Here is a 17413-nt window from a genome sequence, read left to right on the forward strand (position 1 = left end):
AAAGGGAACATCAACACATTTTAGTGAGTTTTTCCCCTGGGAAATTGTGCCAGGTACACATTTTACATTTTCACATATTAGGAAGCTAAGTATCTTAAAATATAGGAGCTAATTCAGCTCCAGTGCTATATATTAACAATCCTAAATCACTTTTATCATACAAATCCAAAAGTTAAGTGAAATGAAGCTTTCTATTTTTTTTATATTATAAAAAGGAAAATAAAGCCAAGGAGAGAAATGTTTCCTGCCTTCAAAAGTATGGATTCTAATGAATAAAAATATAATTTATAGGGGAAAACATAAAATTTATCTATATGAAACTAAATCTTGTAGTCATTTTGGAAAATAATACTACCAATTTTGTATTGAAACTGATGCCTTGGGATCCCTGGGTGGCACAGCGGTTTGGCGCCTGCCTTTGGCCCAGGGCGCGATCCTGGAGACCCGGGATCGAATCCCACATCGGGCTCCCGGTGCATGGAGCCTGCTTCTCCCTCTGCCTATGTCTCTGCCTCTCTCTCTTTCTCTCTCTGTGACTATCATAAATAATAAAAAAAAAAAAAGAAAGAAACTGATGCCTTAAAAAACTTGAGAGTATATGGGGCACCTGGGTGACTCAATAGGTTAAGCATCTGACTCTTGATCTCAGCTCAGTTCTTGATCTCAGGGTCATGACTTCAAGCCCAGCTTTGGACTCCATGCTGGGAATGGACCCTGCTTAAATAAATTATAAATATAAATATAAATATAAATATAAAAATATAAATATAAAAAGGCAGTACAAAATTATCTGACAATGTTAACAACTTTTGCCTTGTCCATTGAGATAAAGGATCTTCAAATGGTGCAAATAGAACCAACATAGTAAGAGGGAACTGAATCCCAAGATATGGAGAAGAATAAAAGGGTACTTGGTCACAATAAACATTGCCATAATTTCAGAACAAGATATATCTCAGGATACAAAAGGAATGTGCAGTGCTATCAAGGACCAAACAGATTACTAGTGAGAAATCATAGAAAAATAGAGAAGAATCTTAAGATTTGAGGAAAAAGACCACCTTTTTCTTCCAAAAGCCCAAGAAACTACCGACAGACTTCAGAAACAAAGAGATGGTTACAATGATCAATGGAATCCGGAAGGGTTTACTAAGGGAGAGAATTGACTAACTAACCAGCAGTTAAGGAATTGTCACAGATACCAAATGCCAGGATTTTAGCAATGCAGTTTAAAAGCTTTTCAAAAACCCGCATAAACCAAGGGTATATTTGCATGCTTAATGTAGGTAAATTCATAGGTGGTTGAATAATGTTAAATATGAATGAGAATCCACTTTGAGGTTTAAGGGATTTTGTATCTCGTCTAGTTTTTTCCTGTAATGATGGTGAAAGACACCAATAAGGCACCTAAATCTCAACTGCATGATCATTTTATTAAATTATAGAATAAAAAAATGTTTTTATTCATAGAACAAATACTTCAGAAGACTTTTGCCAGACTGGTGAAAAATTTGGTCCAAAATAAGTAAAGTGAATTTTATTAAATGTAAATAGAAAATTTTACATACCAATTCAAAAGGCAAATATATAAAGCTTTTCTAACTTTATCTTACAATGACCCTGTGAGGTGGGTATTATATTTGCTGTGTCGCATACGATAAAACTGAGGTTTGCTGAATTAGTAACTTTCCCAAGTCATATTACAGCTTCTTCCATTGTCACATCTGCATTTATTCAGTCTGACTCCCTCTTACCAGGAACCTTGCAATTACTTTGGACCTACCCAGATAATCCAGGATGATCTCCTCGTCTCAAAATCTTTAATTTAATCCTATCTACAGAGTCTTTTATATATAAAGGAACATTCAGTTTCCAGAGATTTGGATATGGACATGGGCATATTTGGGAGCTGTTATTCAGCCTAACCATACTGTGCATAGTGAGCAGGGTGAGGAGCAGTTGGATATGAGGTCAGGGAGGTGACTAAGAATTAAGTCGCATGGGCCTTGAAGACCAGCACAAGAATCTTGGGTTTTACCATAAATTAAACAGAGAGCTATGCAGAGCAGTGACACAGATGAATTTGTGTCTTTAGAGGACCACTCCAGTGGCTGTATTGAGAAGAGATGCAGGGAGACATGATAGATACAAGAACAGTGAGAAGGTGCTTGCAGTGGTCAAGAGGACAGAAGTGGCAGCTCATACCAAGCTGGTAACAGTGAAAGTGGTTAAAAGTAGTTGGATTCTAGTGATACTTTGAAAAGTAGATCCAACAAGATTTTCTAACGGATTCAATGTGCTCAGAGAAAGAGTAGCCCCCCAAGGATTATATCTTTTCAATCTGATCAATCTGGATAGTGGACCTGCCATCAACTCAAATGGAAACTTCTATAGAAGGAATAGTTTTGGAGGAGTGGTTAGAACAGAACCATACATTCTGCTTTTTAGTCAATATTATCATGACTATTAGACATCTAAGTAGAGATATTGAATGGAGAGTTGTATTTAGGAATCTGGAATTTAGGTAAAAATTCTAAGCTACAAATACAAATATGGGAATATAGGAATTGTCAGCTTATAGATGGTGTTTTCAGCCATAAGACTGGATGAGATCATCAAAGGGGTAAGTGCAAGATAAAAAAGAAATGATCAAGGACTGAATTCTGGAGCATATCCTTATAAGGAGGATAAGAAGAAGGATAAGAAGAAGGGAAGCTATAAACAGGCACTAAGAGAAAATGACAGTGCAAGCACAGTTTCCCGGAAGACCAGTGAAAGAGTAAATATTTTAAGCATGATGAATTATTAAATATAATGTGACATGCGAGTGGAACACTGAGTACTGGATTGACCAACTCATGTGATCTGGGATCTGAGTCATCTAACAACTCAGAGTGGTAATGGCCAAGATGATGAGTGGATATAGAAAAAACACTTAGAACAATCATTTCCAAACTTTGCTGCATTTTAGAACGAATCACCTGAAAATCTTAAAAATAGTGATACCTAGCTCCCCACCCCCCCACAAAAAAACACCACTCTGATTAGGATTTTGTAAAGCTCCCCAGCTGAATCTAATGTGCAGCAACATTTGGGACACCCTAGCTTAGAATAATGCCAACATCTAGAAAGATATATATATATATATATATATATATATATATAATGTAGCTGAGGAAGCTTGTGGGAAGGGACAGGGTTAGGGGAGCAGGAGAGGGGAGTGAAATTATTTGCACTTGACAAATTATGGAGGCAGATTCATTGTAAATTGATTGCTCATTATTCTCAGGCTGCCTTGGCAAATAACACCAGGCTCTCCTCATTTGGAGTATCAAAACTTTTGGTCCTTATACCAAAATTAAGTAGGTACTTAGTTCTGCTCAGCAACTGTTGGACAAAGGCAAAGAAAATATATCTAAGGGTGAGACTAATACCTCCAAATGGTGGGCAAGCAGGAATGTACAGACCAAAAAAGGGCCAGTGAAGAGTCACCCTCAGCCCCAGTGACAATTTGTAGTGACACTTTCCAAGCAGCTCTGAAAACAGTTCATACCACCACTTCAGACTGCCTAAAGAATTAAGATCACAGATAGGTTTGATTTCTTCTGGAACTGATGTAACCCTATCCAGACTATTTTTTCTCCCTCTTAGAAATCTTGCAGCTGTGAGTTTTATGCCAAGTTGCACGTTTCAAATAAAGTTCAATAAAGAAGGCCTAATTCAGATAACAAGAGACTCTCTAAGATTCTTTATACACCAGCTGTTAACTTTTGTGTTGAAATTCTGGTTGGATATTTGATACTTTCCTTTAATTCAGAAAAGCACTTAAAGCACTTAGGGAAGCACTGGATTGATTTTCAATTTGGGAATCCCGTGTCTGCAGAGCAACTCAGAAATAGTTCAATAAAATTTGTGAGTATGTTTTCTGCTCTAGCAAGCAGGTAAAATGGAGTTAGAAAGGCGCTCTGGAAAAACAAAAGTTTGCAATAAGAAGTTCACACAGAAGGAAATGTGAATATAATCAGGAGGAAAATCGGATGAGAGTGCCCTAAGTGGGAGATTCCAAGGTTTGTAGAGGGGGTCAAAGATTAAGAGCTGAGGTGGCAATTATACAAGAAAGACCTGGAAAAAGGAACAGAGAGATCCCTGATCAGCGAGAAGGGAAGGGATGGGTAAAAGAATAAAGAACATTGGGAACAGGAGAGAGAAGAAATGAAAGAAACAGGCAAAAAAGAGAGTCCTCAAACAAGAGAGAAGAGGCATCAGAGAGCCAATTCACATGGCAAACTTTCGGGCAGAGAAAAGGGAGTGTGCCTGGAACCAGAGGGGCTGTGGTTACGCTAGAAGTCAGTGGTCATACTAGAAGCCGGGAGAGAGCTGCTCATGTCCTAATTCAAAGGAGGAAGGAAGATCAAACTCCCCATTTTCTGCCATTGCTGATGACTTTTCAAACTGTTATCCCTACAGTAAAAAAGCATCAGAGTAAAACAAAAACTGTCTGTAGATGACAGAAATTAAAATAGTTGTGGTTATTTTACTACTGATCATTTTCAAATGTGAAAATTCTAGTGAAAGTTCATAACAAGAATGGTGTAACCGACAAGCAAATCTGGCTTATATGTGGCATGAAAAACGAGATAGTAAAGTCCTTTCAAAACGCTTCAGTAAATCTCTAGAAGGACCACGAGTAAGCCTATGTGCAAAGATGTCAGTGGATGTTGTATCTGATTTATACAATTAAAGGGACATATAGAAGAAATACTTTTGAGATATAATAATCCCGAGACATAACACAAAAACATACCAACAATGTGCAAATAGTATGCTAAGAATATCCCAAGATTATCAAGTAAAGAGATCTAAAGAGGCTAGACGTCTGTGTTTTATAAAACCTCATGCATGCATCTGATGCACATCCTCAATTGAGAGCCACTCTCCTAGAAGATATTAGATCCAAATAAAGAAGCTTGTGGTCAATGAGCATTTTAAATAATAACTGAAATTTATGACTAATAACACTTTAGCATTTAGTTTCATGCCTAATATCATCAGGCAAAATAGTGCCAAATAAAAACATGTCATGGACAGCAAGAGCATTGACAAATCCCTGGGAACTTCACATACAGGATGCAATTTCTGAAATATTTCTATTAATAATATTTACTTATAAAAATTTCACCTAGGGATAAACATCTCATTTGATTTGACAGCTCTTCTCATGCAACACATCAATAGGAATACAGATTTTTTTTAAAACCTAATTATTTCTAGTACTTTACAAGGTAAAGGAACAAATCTTTGTGATTTTTTCAGGGACCCTGTGGGAAAACACAAATATGGTTTTAGGTGCAAAGGAGATCATGTAAATTTTACTTTATTTTTTTCCTATACTGAGAAGTTGGTTTGCAGAAGACAAAAATAAATATTATTGGAGGAGATTTAGACTTAACATAAGACCATGGGTGCCTATGAAATAATACTTGCTACCTATTTAACTGAAGTGACAAAAGAATTTCGAAATACACATCAAAGGTAACATAACTGTAAAAATGTTAGCTTTTTCAGAAGTGAAGCTTCTTTGTTCTCTTTTTTGTTGTTGTTTTAAAAAACAATACTGGGTGTAATGAAGTCAACATAAAGCACAGAAAGTTATTCTGATAAGACCATCTTTGTTGTGTAGGCCAATAACAGAAAGATTAACCCTTCACGTTATAATGAAAGCAATAAACAGTGAACCAAGGAAGCAATCCCATTAACCCTGAGAAAACTTTGCTAAGTTATTAAGACATTCCAAAGCTTTTCAGACTCAGTTATTATAAATCAAGGCAAATAAAATTTACATTCCAAGCTTTACATTCCATGGTGCTCTTTAGTATCCTGGAACATATTGGTAATTTAGGATAAATCGTGCAAGACCATAAGAACTAATGTCATAAGAAACAGCATACAAGGCTTTCACCATTACTACCTTCAAATAAACCAATAAATAAGCATTTTTTAAAGTTCTAGTTTCAATTTCCAATACAGTTAAAAACCAGTAGACATAATGCACGTAAACAAACTCTTTGGTGTCCTTGATAAGTTTCAAGGGTGTAAATGGGTCTGGAGAAGAAGAAGAAAAGGAACAGAGAAGTACTGTTAGAAAAAAACCTATTATTTTCCTTGAAAATAGAAGTACATATGTAGTTATAGTTTCTCTGTCACTGTTGCTCCTAGTAGTCTCAAGCAACAATACCAATAATTTTTAACCTAAGTAACTAACTTCTGTTTCACAGAGAAAATTTGCATGTGGATAATGGAGAACAGTCTGTGACAAATCAGCATTTTAGCCCACAAGCAGAATTCATAAGAAGACACAACACAACTTTCTATAGACACATACTTGCTACAGCCTAATACACCTTCTGAAAGTAGCAAAACTTAAAGATATAGCCTATCTGTGGCATATTAAAAGCAAAAGCTTTTAAACATAAAAGTAGGCTTAGTCATCAATGTTTCTGTGTTTCTAGAAATGATTTAGGTATCCAGGATTATTCATTGATTAGCTCTTTTTAATCAGTCCCAGGTTTCGAGTTCCCTAAAAATCTATTTTTGTAGAAATGAGATAGAATTCACATACCATAAAACTCCCCATGTTAACATGTACAATTCAGCAGGTTTTGGTATATTCGCAAGATTGTGCGACCATCACCATTAACCAATTCCAGGACATTTTCATGACCCCAAAAGAAAACCGCATATCCATTAGCAGTAATCCCCCATTTCCCCCTTTCTCCCACTCTTGGCAACGGCTAATGTGCTGTATGTCTATATGTTCTACCAATTCTGTACATTTCATATAAATGGAATCCTACAACATGTGGTCTTTTTTTCTGCCTCCTTTCACTTAGCATAATGTTTTCAAGGTTTACTCATGATGCAATGTGTACCAGTATTTCCTTCCTGTTTATGGCCAAATAATATCCCATTGTATGAATATACCACGTTCTGTATACTTCCATCAGTTGGTAGATACATGGGTTGTTTCTACTTTGGGGCTCTTATGAATAACGCTGCTATGAACATTTGTGTACAAGTCTTGATATGAACATATAGTTGGATTTTCTTGAGGGGAACCTAGGAGTTAGAATTTCTAGATCATATAATAAATCTACATTTAATTGTTGAAGAACTACAACACTGTTTTCCCCAGCAGCTGCATTATTTTACATTCATACCAGCAATGTCTGAGGGTTCCTATTTTTCTACATTCTCACAAATGCCCATTATTGTCTGTCTTTGATTATAGCCATCTCAGTGTTTGTGAAGTGGTATTTCATTGTGGTTTTTAATTGCAATCCCCTGGTGACTAACGATGTTAAGCATCTTTTTCATGTACTTACTAGTCATTTGTATATATTCCTTAAGGAAATGTCTATTCACATCCTTTGCTTAGTTTTCAATTCATTATTTGTCTTTTTGTTGTTAAGTTCCCTAAAGATCATGATTCCTTTTGAAATAAAGTGTTTCAACTTAGTGTTTTAAATGTTAATGAATTTTAAATACACAGAATCACATTTTTATAACCAATCATTATACCTGTATAAGTTTAGAGAAGGCATGTTTGAATAGAATTTAAAAAGCATTTTCTATTATATTTAACATTGGTAAATCAGAGTAAATATGCTGTTGTTTATTATATAAAATTATTCAACTAGTAATATTTGCCAAAGGTTTATCTTAATTATATAAACTTTGGTTCTTTTTTTTTTTTTAAGATTTTATATATTTATTCATGCGAGACATAGAGAGAGGCAGAGACATAGGGAGAGAGAGAAGCAGGCTCCTCACAGGAAGCCCAATACAGGACTCGATCCCAGGACCCCGGGATCACGACCTGAGCCAAAGGCAGACACTCAAACGCTGAGCCACCCAGGCGTCCCTGAACTTGGATTCTTAATATGTTTCTGAGTTAATTTCTGCAAGAACACTTTTTAAAAATATTGTAGCACATAGAAAGTGTTATTAGTTCAAATTCTGTATTTTAATGGAATTTTAGGGTTATTCAAAGTACACATTTCTCTATATAAGCTCATAGGAATAGAGTTCCTTTATTTTTCTATTTACTCTTTCTCTCTGTCCTAGCCCCAGGAGCATCTTCTCCTCCCTCTGACTTTATGAGTGTCCAGCGGTCTGACTGTGAAACATCGCTGCCTGCCTTACTTCTGTCATTCCTCACAGCTTTTCTTTCTTAGGACAGGTTCTATCACCTATTCTCCTGATCTTTGTTGTATCAGAAGTTTCCCCTCCACCTAGTCATTTTTGTAAAAGTTTTGTTTATGTTTGAGCCTTTTCTGTCTTATTTTCTTTCCATGCTTACTTGTTTTTGTCTTTTTTTCATCTCCCACTGCCCTAGGCAAATGGATAAAAGAGTAGTTCCTCAATTATTTGCTTTACTATTGTTTTAGACTTTATTCTGATCAAACTTTCTTAATCTAGATTTCATGCCCTGTCCATCTCAAATTTCTCTTAATTTTCACTAAAACACTTAATGTTACAAATGGTACAACACAAACATCCATTCTCGGTCATTCAAAGTAGTAATATTTAAAGTATTTTTATTTACTATATTTCCCTACCTTCTTTCTTCATGAGATAGGCATCAGGAAGGAAGGAGAACCAGGAGTGAGAAAGGGAGGAAAGGAGAGAGAGAAAGAAAAGACAAAGAGAAAAAGATGGGAAGTCTTTTCTGTTGCTTGGAATCAGCAGACAAAACTACTTGTTCCCACCTTCCTGCATTAAAATACTTTGGCTTTGCTCCATAAATTCCGTAAAACATCTTTGTAACATAATTACAAGTGCTTAAAAATATAATAATAGGTTTGTCCATCAATAACACTTGTTCTTCAAATTGCTCTTTCATCTGAGGTGAGCAAGATTCTTTTTGTGAGAGATCTAGCCAAGGACAAGGGTGAAGTCTGGGGTTCTAGACAAGGGCTCCCCTGACAGCTAAACAGCCCCATAAATATTGGGCTGAAAGGCAAGCCAATGACTTTGTTGTTCATGGATGTTAACTGTGGACCCAACAGAACTCTAGGCACTGAAGACCATGAAGATACACACAATTGAGTGTCTGCCCTTGAGCAGTTTATAGTAAATGGTACTACTGAACTAAGTGCCAATATACACTAGCACATAAGGGTGTACATGGATGAATGTACCAGTGCTGAGAAGGTGAGTACTGTGGACAGAAGTGTGCTTGGAAGAACTTTATGTATGAGACTGACTTGAACTGTGTCTGGAAGGGATGGAAGGATTGGCTGGATTGAGAACATGAAGGCCAGAGACAGATGGCATTATTATCAAAGAAATGTATACCAACTTGGAGCAAGGAAAAGATAGAAACAGAGTATTCAGGAAATATGAAGAAGATAAAAATGAAAATGTTCTCAAGGGCTTTGAGTGCCAAACTGAAGACCCTGAATGTCACTCTTTATCCTGTCTTGACTTAAAAGACAGAAAATTCTGAATAGGACTCCTCTGCCTATGCTATATCCTGTGGCTACTGCAATGGTCTTGTCCCCACCCTCACTCCGACCACCACCCTTTTCTTGCTATAGCTGGCTCCTTCTCATATTTGCTTTGAATGTCCACTTCCTCAGAACATCCTGTACATGCAATCTACTCTCCCTTAACTTTCTTTTGCAGCATCTGTGACTTGTTTGCATAAAATTAATTCAACCACCAAGTGTAACTCTATGTTTATTTATTTGCCAAGCCCCTCTGCCAGGACCAAGAGTCACAAAATCAGGAGCCACATCCTCTGTATTTGTTTAAAATGTTTCCTAATGGCCACCTTTCTCCAGCCTTCCTATCTCAATCCAGCCAAATCTTTCCTTTCCTTCCAGACCCGGCTCAAGTCAGTCTCATTCACAAAACTGTTTCATCCCATTTCTGTCCACAGTACATCAAGAAGAGAAGAAGTCCAACACTCCCATGAAGCATCAACTTTGTAAGCAGTCAAAAAATAGGGAAGAACCCTAGGAAAGAGAGGAGTAGTAGAGACATGTCCCTCAGTCACAGAAAGAAGTTTCAAACAGGGGGTAATAAATAGCCTTAGCAACCATACAAATGCAAAGTGACAACAAAGAGCTTCCCACTAAGAAATAACCTTGGAACTTTGAGAGTTTTATTTGGGGGGGGGGGAGGTAGGGATGGAAAACATATTGTCAGGGTTCAAGAGTATGCTTTTGAGAAGCAAAAAAAAAAAAAGAGGAAAGAAAAGAAAGAAAGAAAGAAAGAAAGAAAGAAAGAAAGAAAGAAAGAAAGAAAGAAAGAAAGAAAGAAAGAAAGAGAAAGAAAGAGAAAGAAGAAAGAAAGAAAAGAGGTAGCTTGCATTTAAGGATGGGAGAAATATGGAGAGTTGACAAGAGAAAGATTAAAAACATAGGATCAAGAAGAGATATCTGATGGTGCTGAAAAAGACAATTGGGTGGGAATCATTAGCGATGCATTGTTAAAGGAAGCTTCAGAACATTCCTCACAGAATTGCCAAGACTCTATAAGGCAGCAACCTAACATCACATTTGCTAATTCCTCACATGTTGGAACAATAGCAAAGGGCCATAAAAGAGGCCTGACAAGCAATAGGTCTATGTTAATAAGACACTGAAGAATGAGCACAAAACCAAATGCAGTGGGAGCTTTGCCTGTACGGCAAAGCCCAGCTATACCCATTTATCTTCTTCAGATATCTTTACCAAAATAAATCTACATGGCTCTCATTCATATACTTAAGAAAATCATTCCCTAGAACACCAGAGAATTTCAGATCTGGAAGGGACATTAAAAATTATATAATTCAATAATTCAATAACAACAAAAGAAAACAATCCAATTTGAAAATGGGTAGAAGATCTGTATAGACATTTCTCCAAAGAAGACATATAGATGGCCAACAGGCAGGAAAAGATGCTCATCTTTTGCAAATGCCTGAGGAAATGTAAATCAAAACCACAATGAGATATCACCTTATGCCTGTCAGAATGGCTATTATCAGAAAAAAAAAAAAAAGAAATAATAAGTGTTGGCAAGGATGTGGAGAAAAGGGGATGTTCATACTGTTGGTAGGAGTGTAAATTGGTACAGCCACTGTGGAAAACAGTATGGAGGTTCTTCAAAAAATTAAAAAAGAACTACTCTATGATCCAGTAATTATACTCCTGGGTATATACCTCCAAAATACAGAACACTAATTCAAAGGGATACATGCACTCCTATGTTTATTGCTGCATTATTTACAACAGCCAAATCATGGAAGCAGCCAAGTGCCCATCAACAGATGAATGGATAAAGAAGATGTGATATATATATATATATATATATATATATATATATATATATACACACATCACACACACACACACACACACACACACACACACACACAGAAGGGGTTCATTCAATATTTACTCTGTGACTTCTATATCCAGACAAAGGAAAGGATGGAGGTGCTAAGGCAGTAGAAAGAAGGTCCCAGATATCCTAGTTTTGTTTATATATAGTATGTATATAGAAATATTATTCATCCATAAGAAGGAATGAAATCTTGCCATTTGCAACAACATGGATGGAACTAGAGAATACAATGCTAAGTGAAATAAGTCAAAGAGAGACAAATACCACATGATTTCACTCATGTGGAATTTAAGAAACAAAACAAACAAGCAAAGGAAAAAAAAAAGAGATAAACCCAAGAAACAGAGGGGACGTGAGTGGGGTGGGGATGGGGGAAGTAGGGGATGATTAAAGAGTGTACTTATCAAGATGAGCACTGACTAACTTGTATAGAATTGTTGAATCAGGGGCAGCCCGGGTGGCTCAGCTGTTTAGCGTCACCTTCAGCTCAGGGCCTGACCCTGGAGACCTGGGATCGAGTCCGACATCGGGCTCCCTGTGCAGAGCCTGCTTCTCCCTCTGCCTGTGTCTCTGCTTCTCTCTCTCTCTCTCTCTCTCTGTGCCTCTCATGAATAAATAAATAAAATCTTTAAAAAGAATTGTTGAATCACTATAATGTTTATCTGAAACGAACATAACACTATATATTAACTATACTGGAATTAAAATTTTAAAAAGAAAAGAAAATGAAAAGCTATATGTATCCCTATATTTGTTGTAGCATTATTTGCAATAGCCATGATACGAAAGCAATGAAAGTGTCCATTAATAGATGAACAAATAAAAATGTGGCTATATATCCAGTTGTAATAACTTGACCGTAAAAAAGAATGAAATCTTGCCATTTGTGACAACATAGATGAACCTAGAGAGTATTATACTCAGTGAAATAAGTCAGAGAAAGACAAATGTTGTATGATTTCACCTATACGTAGAATCTAAAAAATGAAACAAACAAAACCAGACTCAGATACACAGAGGAGACTGACGGTTTCCAGAGGAGAGCAGGATTTGGTGGCGGAGGGAAGGGGGTGGAATAGGCAAAGGGGATCAAGAGGTACAAACTTCTAGTTACAGAATAAATAAGCCATGGAGATGTAATATACAATATAAGGAATATAGTCAATAATATATTAACTTTGGTGACAGATGGGAACTGGACTAATTGTGGTGATCATTTTACAGTGTATATAAATGTCGAATCACTATGTTCTACATCTGCAACTAATATAATATTGTATGCCAACTATACTTCAATTAAAAAATTATCTAATCATGAACTACCATGGACCCAAACCAAGAATAACGTTTTCCTTTCCCAATTGTATTTTCCTTTTGTTTCTCTGCAGGGTAATATTTCTTTTTTAAATATTAACTCTTGCTAAAATGTGACAAAGGTATAACAATAACTAGAAATTCTCATCTTTCCATCTCTAAATCTCTAACTGGTTTAATAATTCACTCCCTCTCAGTGCCTTAAAAATGGGACTCTTATCTTTGAATCCATCTGTAAAGCCATTCTTTTCTCCTCCCACTTACTAAGTGGACTCTATTTATCACTCATTTTATGGGGGCTTATCCACCCCAGGAGAAGTTTGATCAGATAACCTGGTCCTTAGGAAACCAGAGGAAGATTGCTAGGAATGACTTCTATTGTTTGAGAACTTGTCTTTGATCTGAAATTTTGAGGAAGGCTATAGGATGTCTCCAGGGTCTCTTGCATTTTTAATGGTCCAGGGAATGATTACCCTGGTCTCAGAGTCTGGAGAGCCTTTGCTGAACGTGCTCACTGGATCCAATCCTTCAGAATGATTTGAGGATGTGCTTAATCCCCAGTCAGAGACTGAACATTCCTAGTTTAATGTTGTGATATAATATGACAGATTTATACATTGTTCTGACATAATGAAATGCAAAGAGATGAAGTGTTTTATTTACACAGTAACCTCTTATTTCAACAGTTCAGTCGTTGTTACACAGGCTTTCTTGGCCTGGCCAAACCGGCCTCAGGGAGCATCCCTGGGAGCCTTGCAGAGCAGCCTCAAAGACGGAGCACCAGGCCATAAAATCATGAAGGAGGAAGACAACATAAACAAACAAGAAACAAAACCAGGAGACCTGGGACCTTCCACTGCCTTAGCGCCTCCATCCTTTCCTCTGTCTGGATATAGAAGTCGCAGAGTAAATATTGAATGAACCCCTTCTCAGGTTCACCATTCATTCAATAAACATGGCTGATCATTGCTTCAGCAAACATTGTGTTCCCTTTAGGGCATATAAGGAAGTGTCATAAAGATGAAAGGGATACTGTTTTGTGCTCAAGAAAAAGGCAGCCTTGAGAGAGGGAACCAGACAAATACTTAAATTCAATGTACTATCCCCTCCAGTAGACAACATACTAGTATTAGACAGAAGGACACAGAGAAGAGATTAAACTAATCCTGGGGTAGTTAGGAAAGCTTGGAGAATCATTTTAACTGAAAATCATTTCGGCTCTGTTATAAACCAAACTCCTATGACTTTGGCTCAACTCCCCAGGTAGAGAACATGGGGAAAGATGTATTTTCTCTTCTAAGCAGTGTTCTGGTCATAATCTTGGAGGGTACATAATCTTTGGCTATGACTCTTCAGGAAATTTGAAAAATGTGTGAGTTTATAGAGAGATGCTGACTTCTACTCTCTTCCAGAGTAGGATCAGGCCTTGGCATAGGGCTAAATAGGAGTCATCCTAGATAACACCGTTCTTATTTACTAGAACGAAGTTTATCCCTGCCAGGTGGGTTTTCTGGTATATCTGGGACGGAGTAAGTGGATGAAAAAAAACCAAAAAAAAAACAAAAAAAACACCTTCATCACCAACATGGAAAAACGAGAAGGAAATGGTTTGCTCCAGGGTGTTTTTTTGTTTTGTTTGTTCGTTTGTTTTTTAATCATCCCCATCCCCAGTTTTAAGAGAGAGGAGAAAAAGCAGACCTCATTCTAAAGTAAAGACTTGCTACTCGAAGTGTGACTGAAGCACCAGCAGCAAGAGCATCACTTGGAAGCTCATTAGAAATGCATAATCTCAGGCCCCAGCCCCAAACTACTGTATCAGAAGGGGCGGTTTAACAAGGTCCACAGGTGATTTGATTTCTATGCATGTTAAAGTTTGAGAAGCCCCACTCCACACCAGCAAGGTGGCTGAACATTGGAATCACCTGAGGAACATTTTAAACCACCGATCCCACCCCCAGGAATTCTGATTTAAATGGTCTGGTTTCCTAAATGATTCCAAATGTGAGAGAAGGTAGTAAAGCACGTGGAAGCCTCCTGTTCCCTAGAAGAACCTCTGAAATCGCAGCGGCTCTGGGTGCTGCTGATATGCAATGGATACAAAGAGGTCCCAGAAACTCAGCGAAGCAGCTGCCCCTTCTTCGTACAGGTAGGAGTTGGAACCAAGGCTGGCGGTTGAGATTCAGGGGCGCGACCGGACCCAGGCACATATGCTCATTAAGGCTGTTGATCATGCATTTCAGTATGGAATCCATGTAGAAATTTGCTATAGTAGAGCAAAACCCTAAGCCCGGAGTGTCCTCTGTATGCCTACCTGTTTAGCTCATCCTCAAGCAAATCCATTTGCATTTAGGGTAGGGTCCTGCACCGCAAAAGGTAATAAAAGGAGAAAGCTTGTCCAAGAAAGGGGCGTGAAGTCGTAAAGCAAGAAACAAACAAAAAAACCAGAGAGGAGTTACCCAAAGGGAAGCAGCACCCAGTGAACCCCAGCCATGAGTCAGCGCAGGGGAGGCCCAGCCCCTTCTAGGGGAGCCTGATTGAGGATCAGGCTCAGCTGCTGGGCTGGGCTGTGTGTGCTGCTGCTTCTCGTCCCAAGACCAAGTCTTAATAGCAACTTCCCTCCTTCGGCTGCTGAAACTTTTTTTTTTCCCCTGTGGCTGGAAAGAAGTGTCACATTTTACTCGCTCCCAACCCTTTCCCCCACCCCCTCCTGGAGAACGTGTGCGCATGTGGAGGGGGCACTGTGAGCCACCTCCAGCCTCGGGTGACTGCTCTAACTTCCAGCTCCTTGCACTGTAGCACTATGAAGTTCCCCGGGAAGCCCAGGAGCCGGACAGCTGCTTTTCTGCCTCTTTTCCTGCTCTCTTTGAAGATTCTGCAACCAGGGCACAGCCACCTTTATGGCAACCGCTATGCTGGGTGAGTAGAGCGACTTGCATTCCCTGCCTGGTTTTTAGTTGGATGGAGGGGCAGGTTTGCTCCTTCTTTTCCCCTCTCATCTGTGATTTCTCTGTGCATCTGTGCACTTCTGTCACCTACAGTAAAACGTGTGTGCAGTTCCCGGCTCTTTGGTTGAGCTGAGAAGGCGGTGGTCACAGGTCTAGCTAGCTTTTCACGCTTCTTATAATGTCCCAACCTCCGCTCTGGACCAGTTGACTGGGATCCTATCTTTGGAGGAGCCGTGGTCAGTATTTACAATATTCGCCTTGGTAGAGGTCAGTGTGGGAAGGACTGCTGAGGTACCACATGAATCGGGACCTGAGAACTAGAGCTGCTCCTTCAGAACTGTATGCAGAAGAAGGGGTTGAAATTCACCAGTGATTGACTTAAGAACTGAGTGTGAGAGAGCGTGTGAGGGTGTGTGTGTGTGTGTGTGTGCTTGTAGCCTACATAGTAGTTACTAGATTTTTCAAATCTGAGCAATGCAAATAAGCCAACTCAAACTCAAAATAAAAGTAGCCGACAGTAAAATTACCCCTTCTCTGAAGGGAGAAACAATTACTTTCTCCTCCTCACCCCCCAGCCTCTGTAGGTTAGGATACTCTGTGTCTGCGTTCCTAAGGAGGCATAGGACTGGGTATGAAACAATGCGTGACTTTGCAAGCCTCATCCTGAAGGCTTGTTGTGGAGTATACAGCATGTGCTTTGCTTAGATTTGCAGGGGGTCGTTCTTTGAATCTGGAAACTACTGCATTACTCCATTTTTGCAAAGCAGGAAGAACCTCAAATAGCTCTTCTAATGCAATTGCTTTTTACAGAGGAGGAAAACTGGAGTCTTCAATTTCTTTCCATAACTGCCAGTTGAGGAAAAATCTCCCCTAGATGTGGATTATGATGAGGTAGTGCCCAGTATGTTAAGGCAAAGTTGTTCTTACGCAAGGAATAGTGTAAAGAACTTAGAAGTATGACTCTGGAAAAGCGAATGTTTCCTTTGGTCACCCTAAACAATCTGGGGCCTGCCTTTACCATTTCTCCTGAATACCGTGCTTGCAGAGGAAACTTAAAAAACAAAAACAAAAAAAAACCAAGAAAACCCCCAACCCTATCCTATGTTTTGGGGGCTGCAGTTTGGGAATGGAGGCCTTGGTGAGGTAAGGGTTATAGATGGTAACACAATTCCAATTTTTCCACCTGAGTGTTCCCTGGAAAAAGAGGGAACATCTGAGGGCTGCATTTCCTTCTCTAGACACACACAGTCCAGGCTTCACATCCTGTCATTTGTCATTGCCTTGGGAGATCTAGGCAAGGGCACCATGTTTAATGACTAGTGTAGGCTCCTCTGTGGAGTTTAGAAACTCTCCCAGCTGATGTGAGACCATGTGATAATCCTAGATCCCAGGTTCAGACGCACCCGTGTGACCCAGGACTGCACTCCTCCACTCAGCTGTGGCCCTGTTCTTAATTACTTTAGTGTGTGGTGCTTGATGAGGGCCGAGTTAGACCTGCTTCAGCTGAGCAAGTGCATGCACTTTCCTACTGCTTAGAGGAAACGTGGCCAACCACGGCAGCTTTTTCTTCCAGGATTTGCTGCAACTGAACTTTTTTGGAGGAAGCTGCACTACTTTTTTCTCTTCTGCAATGAAAGCATTAATTTGTTTTCCCTTTGGCTGCTGCATAATAAGTTGGTCCCAAACATATAAATTACCAGATGTCTGAAAGTTGGAGGGGGAAAAAAAGGCTGAAACATTGAAGAAACTGATAGAAG

At 38.7% G+C, this 17413-nt stretch overlaps 1 protein-coding gene and 1 long non-coding RNA gene across 3 annotated transcripts in view; both read left to right on the top strand.

Moving 5' to 3' along the window:
* Positions 1-13628, top strand: part of LOC144300213 (uncharacterized) — a 69578-nt gene extending 55950 nt beyond the window's left edge. Inside the window, exon 3 of the long non-coding RNA XR_013366806.1 lies at positions 13398-13628. This is a non-coding gene — a long non-coding RNA (uncharacterized LOC144300213). The remainder of the gene's footprint in view (positions 1-13397) is intronic.
* A 1568-nt stretch (positions 13629-15196) lies between these two features.
* The window catches only part of CPA6 (carboxypeptidase A6), a 310860-nt gene continuing 308643 nt past the window's right edge, over positions 15197-17413 (top strand). The window contains exon 1 of one of the 2 annotated variants that reach the window (XM_077876673.1): positions 15197-15627. In XM_077876673.1, the coding sequence (XP_077732799.1) occupies positions 15512-15627 (116 nt within the window). In that variant the 5' untranslated portion in view covers positions 15197-15511. The remainder of the gene's footprint in view (positions 15628-17413) is intronic. The other variant, XM_077876671.1, reaches the window with a different exon arrangement.

Source organism: Canis aureus, chromosome 28, assembly GCF_053574225.1.
Source record: "Canis aureus isolate CA01 chromosome 28, VMU_Caureus_v.1.0, whole genome shotgun sequence".
In the NCBI taxonomy this organism is placed as follows: domain Eukaryota; kingdom Metazoa; phylum Chordata; class Mammalia; order Carnivora; family Canidae; genus Canis; species Canis aureus.